The 6695-nt window shown below is 44.2% G+C and overlaps 1 protein-coding gene across 3 annotated transcripts; it reads right to left on the bottom strand.

Annotated features, from left to right (window-relative positions):
- Window positions 1–447: 447 nt before the first annotated feature.
- On the bottom strand, window positions 448–6297 carry FICD (FIC domain protein adenylyltransferase). Of its 3 annotated transcripts, none has more exons than XM_075853589.1 (3): window positions 6229–6297; window positions 5400–5718; window positions 448–4063 (listed from the first exon to the last, which is right to left on the bottom strand). In XM_075853589.1, exons 2-3 carry the CDS (start codon window positions 5653–5655, stop codon window positions 2988–2990), a joined length of 1332 nt encoding a protein of 443 aa, XP_075709704.1. In that variant the 5' UTR covers window positions 5656–5718; window positions 6229–6297; the 3' UTR covers window positions 448–2987. The 3 variants fall into 3 exon arrangements, with proteins under 3 accessions (XP_075709704.1, XP_075709695.1, XP_075709684.1); XM_075853580.1 differs by lacking the exon at window positions 6229–6297 and adding an exon at window positions 6132–6178; XM_075853569.1 differs by lacking the exon at window positions 6229–6297 and adding an exon at window positions 6105–6152.
- Window positions 6298–6695: the final 398 nt, after the last annotated feature.

The following is a 6695-nucleotide window of genomic DNA, read 5'->3' as shown; positions in this document are numbered from 1 at the left end:
TATGTATGTATGTATATATATATATATATATATATATATAAATAGCTCATAACTTGGCAAAAAATGAACGTTTTTCAAAAAAAAACAAAACGTTACTGTTATCTACATTGCAGCGCCGATCACATGCAATAGGAGATAGGGATTTGAGAATCTGGTGACAGAGCCTCTTTAAGAGTAAGGCTGGGTTCACACGAGCACATTAACGTCCGTAATGGACGGATGTATTTCGGCCGGAAGTCCCGGACCAAACTCAGTGCAGGGAGCCGGGCTCCTAGCATCATAGTTATGTACGATGCTAGGAGTCCCTGCCTCTCTGCAGGACAACTGTCCCGTACTGTAATCATGTTTTCAGTACGGGACAGTAGTTCCACGGAGAGGCAGGGACTCCTAGCGTCGTACATAACTATGATGCTAGGAGCCCGGCTCCCTGCACTGTGTTCGGTCCGGGACTTGCGGCCGAAATACGTCCGTCAATTACGGACGTAATTAGTGTGTGTGCACATACCTAAGACCGGAAACAGAAAGCCCAGTATTGCGACTTTTGCGGGGTATTCGCACAGATTACACAGCAAAATTCGCAACTGCGGGAAAAAAAACAAACACAAAACATACTTACCCATAACGCTCACCTCCTTCCTGCAGTCCGGCCTCCTGGGATGACGTTGCATCCTATGCGAACGCTGCAGCGTCATCCAGGGAGGGCAGACTGGACTGCGATGGAAGGACGTGTTGCCAAAAGGACGACCTACGTAAGTATGAGTGTTTTTTACCGCTGCTTTCCGTAGCGGAATTTCAGTCTGAAAAATGTGGTGCGGTTTTCGGACGGGATACGCTGCGTGTTTTTTTTTACACCGCGTATCCATCCAGTGGGAACCCGGCGTAAGTATCCTTTAGGTAAGTATCCATAAGCCAGGTATTGTGTAACAGCCTGAGGCCCCATGCACACGACCATAAAAACTCTCTAATTGCGGACACCTTTCCGTATCGCTACATATGAGTATCCGTGCCGTAGAACTGTGCCAGGAATTATGGAGCATATCCGTTCCGTCGTGTTTTATGGGCCGTGCTCCCATACTTTGTATGGGAGCATGGCCCGAAAATGTGGGCAGCTGTCAGCAGCGGGCCATGATTACGGGCACGGCCGTGTGCATGGGGCCTAAAATACCACGTGGTTAAATGTGCCACTGGTGACTTTCTGTATTGTTTCGTTTTTTTTATTGTTGTCTAGGGACGATTAATTGCCTGGCCACTACACTAAATTCAACTGGCTCCTAAACTCCACAGTATTACGGCCATGTCTGTGTTAAATTGTAGATTTGTGTTTTATAGTGTTTCCTAGAATTCTAACAATGTTCAAAAGGCAGTTGCCCATAATAACCAAATGGATCGATGTGTTCACAGGAAATTGATAGTTGAAGAGCGATGGTGGCTGTAAGATCATAAAATAAAAATATGTAACAGAAACAATGCATGTGAATACAGCCATTAGGCCTGTATCATTGGTGCGTAATACGGGGTATGTCTATGATGATGTTAGTTTGGGTAAGTAGACCCACAGTCGGGCCTAATGTGGGCAAGGAAATAGCCTTAAACTGGAATAATGTAGAACAAGAGTAAGAACCGGCCATACACTATTTACCGTGAACACCGTTCACAAACAAGCGTTATACACGCCAACCGGAGGCAGATACTATGGAAAAGGGGATCTCCGAGAGTTTTACAAATTAATCGAACAGCAGTAAATGTTATAAAAAAAAAAAAAAACTTTACCTGTTAAATCTCCTGCCGCTTCAGTGGTCCCTGTCCGCCTTTGTTTTTCTTGTCATGCAGTGATGGCGTGCCCCACATCCACGTGACCGCCGCAGCTAATCACTGGTCTCAGCGGCATCGTGCCCGTAACACCGCGGAGGTCAGTGACTGGCTGCAATATTCAAGGGAATGTGTGGCACGTCATCACTGCAGGAAAAGTAAATAAAGAGCGGTGGGTGTCGCTGGAGCCGTGGAGGGCTGAATAGATGAGGAACATGGTTTATTTTATAATATTTACTGCAGCTAGATTCATTTGTAAAACTCTTTATTCTTGTGTGTTGGATTTTTTTTGTTGTCGGGTGCAGTTCTTGGCCATACCAAACAACGTGCATCCTATTAATAGAAGCCAAGCCTAAGTCAGCCCAAGTCACAGGCCAACAGAAATCGGTCGCCATTTTAAGTTCTAATATTGTCCAGAATGACAACCTTCACCGACAAACCACGACTTCAGAAAACTATTGAAATTTCTAGTGTATGTTCAACTTTATGCTGGATTCACACAGGACGGAAATGCTGCGCAGCATTTCCACAGCAAACTCTGTACGTGTTACATGTGGATTCACCCCTTCTATATTGAACATCTGCTCTAATTTCTGTGCGTAAAATGTTAAAATCTTATCCATATCGCTGGGACTGGAATCCGCTATGGATTTTACCTCAGGAAAAATCTGCAGTATTTCCATCCCGTGTGAATCAAACCTTAGGCTGCGTTTACACCTTTTGGCAAGAGATATGGTTTTCACATGGACTGTTAATACGGAAGTATGAATGTAGTCTTAGGCCCCATGCACACGACCCTAGATTTCATTTGTAATTACAGACCCATTCATTTCTATGGCCGACTGACACCTTCCTGTATACTTACGGGAAAGTGTCCGTGCCGTAGAAACCTTCCATAAAAAAAAATAGGACATACTTTATAATGGGAGCACGGTTGGTTCTGCGGATGACTGTCTGCAGCCGGCTGTGCCTGTAATCACGCACCGTGATTACAGGCACAGTCGTGTGCATGGGGCCTTAATCGAAACTGCAAAATTTTCCTGCAGAACATGAAATCTTGTGTCAAATCTAACAAGCAGCAAAAAGCATCAAATAAATTAATGAGATGTTGCTGGCAACGAGCAACATCCTAGGAGGTGTAAATAAGGCATCGGAGGGCAGAAAGGTCTATTTGGAGTTCAAGTCTTGACTGGAATAGTTTGTTTGCACTCAAAGTTGTCCGGATTGGGCTCCGGAAGACCCACAGGATGCTCTGCTGTGGCTATTAACAATAGGTCTAGGGTGGTCTCCGTGCATTTGGCAATAAATCTAATAAATGGCCTCACATCCCCTTCATTTGCAAGTTCTAAAACATGATAATATTCCGACCTCTGTTCTTTCCGGATTGTAATTGGCGGGTAACCTGCCTGCATCAAGATCACATTCATCAGCAAACGTGAAGTCCTTCCATTGCCATCAACGAATGGGTGGATATAGACCAGTTTATAGTGTGCGAGTGCTGCAAATTCCACAGGGTGCAGGTTCATTGCGTCATCTGAATTAATCCACTGGACAAGTTCTTGCACGTGCTTGTCTACATCTCTGGGATGGGGTGGAATATGGTGGCCCACAAACACTTGGTTTGTACGAAATCTTCCAGCTTCAACAGGGTCCACATAACCCAGTACTCTCCGGTGTATTTCCAGTATATCGTTGGTCGCCACAGATCCTAGTCGAGATACTAACGTGGTGTTGATATATTTCATTGCGGCATGCATACCAATGACTTCGTTTTGCTCTTCGAGGCTTTTACCAGGCACAGCATAGCGGGTCTCAATAATATGGCGAATTTCAGACAATGAAAGGGTGTTTCCTTCAATAGCAACTGTGTGGTAAATGTGGTGGTAGTAGGACTCTTCCATGATCCTGCGAAGAGCAGAGTTACCCTTTGGAATGGACATCACTCTTTTAACCTTGCTGTCAATGATGCTAAAATACCTCTGATCGATTTCTTCAACCAAGGGCAATGTCCGGTCTCGATTTATTAAAGCTTTCTCGTTGTGTGGGGAGATCATTAATGCTTTCGAGTAGAGATAGTCTGCCTGTATGATATCCTTCCCCTCCTCTAGAAAAATGCCAAGCTCATTAAGGGCATCCACGTGGTCCGGATCCATTTTTAGGGCGTGGAGAAGAAGTTTATGCACTTTGTCCCTTTTGCCTTGCCGCTTCATTTCAAGTGCTTGGTTCAAAGCAGCTTTGGCTTCAAACTGGACATCTGAAATATTAAAATATATTACTTTTCTTACCTTAAAAAGGGTAACCAAACTTCTGACATGTCGTAGTGACATGTCAGAAGTTTTGATCAGTGGGGGTCCGAGCACGGAGACCCCCACCAATTGCTAAAACGAAGCTGCAGAAGCCCTTGTGTGAGCGCTCAGCCGTCTGGTTTCTTATCAGCTTTTCACAGAAAGCCGATTTAATGGTGTATGGACTCAATAGAAAGTCTATGGGCCCGTACACCTTTACATCTGCCTTTCGAAAAAATCCGGTCAGAATCTAAGCGGGTCAGAGATCACCCGGGCGCTTCTTCTGCTTTGTATTAGCGATCAGTGGGGGTCTCAGTGCTCGGATCCCCGCCGATCAAAACTTCTGACATGTCACTATTATCTGTCATACAGTTTAATACATATGGTATATAGAGTAAATAGTGCTCACAGGTATACACACTCTTTATGACGAAGATAATCTGCTCCCAAAAAATTATTTGGACATAGGTGGTCTTTAGGAGACAATCTTTTTAAAATAGAAATTCAGCGAAACATGACAGAAATTTGTTAAAAGATTGAACTGCTGGAATTTGTTAGCCTTAGCTGGCCATACACATTATGGTGGGATCGGATGACTATCTAATGTGTATGGGGGGGTCCCAAGATCGTAAATATCGGGGGAAAGAAGGATCAGGCATTTTTTGATTTCAACATGCCCGATCCTGTCCCCACAGGACATAATATATCCCCTTCTCACCATAAACAAAACATGAATACTCGGCCAATTGTACATATTTATGGTGGAGTTGGGAGGAAGAATGGTGTCTGGCCAACAGCTATCTTATAGGGGTATTCTTATGTCAAGACACTTATGGCATATCCACAGGATGTAATATATATATATATATATATAGATAGATCGATAGAGAGAGACCTAGCCCCTGTCCTAGTTTGGCGCAATGTCTGAGATGATAATAACCCTTTAAATGTATGACCAGCTTTAGACCAACATTGTTCTCCAGAATGAAGGAGCTGCAGTTCTATACATCGTGCCAAACCATTTGTCCTTACTCTCAGATTTTATTTACTAGAAATCTCTGGTAGAACATTGTAATCTAAGCTCCATGGACTTCAACGGCTGTGCACTTAGAGAGCCGGGTCACAGATTTCCAGGAATGATCATCTCGGAGCAGTACTGAATGGGGTTGGAACACTAGTTTTGGAAATTGATAAAGGATCAAATCTCACAGGTGTGATCTAGGATATGTATCCCTTTAAGAAATAAATGACATGCATTTTTTATGTTCTATATTTTTGTGGATGAATTGTTTTTTTAAATTTTACCTGAAGATGATTTCGGTTTAAAAACCAGGAGTTTGATTGCAGTTGAAGCAACAGCCAGTCCTGTAGTCTGTCCAGCGTACGTGTGCAGCCGCTCATTCCCTCCCCATAGATTACACTGCAGCAGAACCTGCAGAGCAGCTTTATACTGCCCCTCCAGCCCCCCAAGAGGGAAGAGGGCCACGAGTAGTGACCCAGACAGCACCACCAGTGCCGCCCTGAGCCCCAACTGCAGCCATTGAAGCTTCGTCACTGCCATTGAAGTGTCAATCACCCAACGCCATGCACTCGCAGCAGGATCATCGTCTTGAATATCACCAATCTAGAATAATAGAAAATCATTAAGTCCCAGTCATGATGCCAAGGTAGAATGCCAGGGTAATATCCCTTTAAAACATGCCCTGGTAATCTGTGGCTTTCTATTTGCTCTGGGAATACAGCCCCATCATATCTACGCCAACTACAAGTCCCAGCAAGCCGGAACACCCAGAGAGCCACAGGTTGTCAAGTCCCCAGTCTCTCAATTTCTAAGAGTTTCCTATCAAAGTCGAACTACCCCAGCAGTACATAACAGCCCAGCTACATGTCACCAGTTACGTAGCGCCATCCTGTGGCCGGCAGAGTAATACACCTGTTCTAGTTATCGCTAATTCATAGCGGTTTATGTCATTATCCCATAGAAATCCCTCCCGGACTCCCAGCACATACATGAGAGTTCCCGTACACCCCCATCACCTGGAATTCGCCAGACTTCCTCGTTTGTACGACGCAAATCACATTAACTGCCCTAATCCCGCCCACATGCCATTCTCTCCTACTATTGGCTACTTACAATTGGGTAACAATCCTTAGCCTATCGTCTTGTCTTCTAGGCGCTGTTTTAAGCACTAGATGGAGAAGTTATATAGCTGCAATAGTGTCTGCACTATCAGCACCGAAATATCCACAACGCGGACATTTTGGAGACGTGAATTGTCAGGGAATAGCTTTGTTACAGTCTACAATATGGCGCTCTGAAAGAGGACAAAATGTGGAAACTTTTCCCCTTTGTGGAACTATAGACGTAACGTATAAGGGTCTGTTTATTAAAGCAGAGCGTGGTGTCTTCTGATTGGGTGACGTTACAGCGACGGAGGCGTGGAGCTAAACGTGCAATTTTACCTATTTTTTTTACCACACTTTACATTAGAGTCTTACGTTTTTAATTTTTTTGCATGTAGGTGTTTGATGCCTTGGTTTTTGAGGAATGTGGTGTACTTTTTTAAGGCACCGTTTTGGGGTACATACATAAGTAACGAT

The sequence above is a fragment of the Rhinoderma darwinii genome, chromosome 1 (genome assembly GCF_050947455.1).
Source record: "Rhinoderma darwinii isolate aRhiDar2 chromosome 1, aRhiDar2.hap1, whole genome shotgun sequence".
NCBI classification, from domain to species: Eukaryota; Metazoa; Chordata; class Amphibia; order Anura; family Rhinodermatidae; genus Rhinoderma; species Rhinoderma darwinii.
This window is presented reverse-complemented; position numbering and strand designations above follow the sequence as displayed.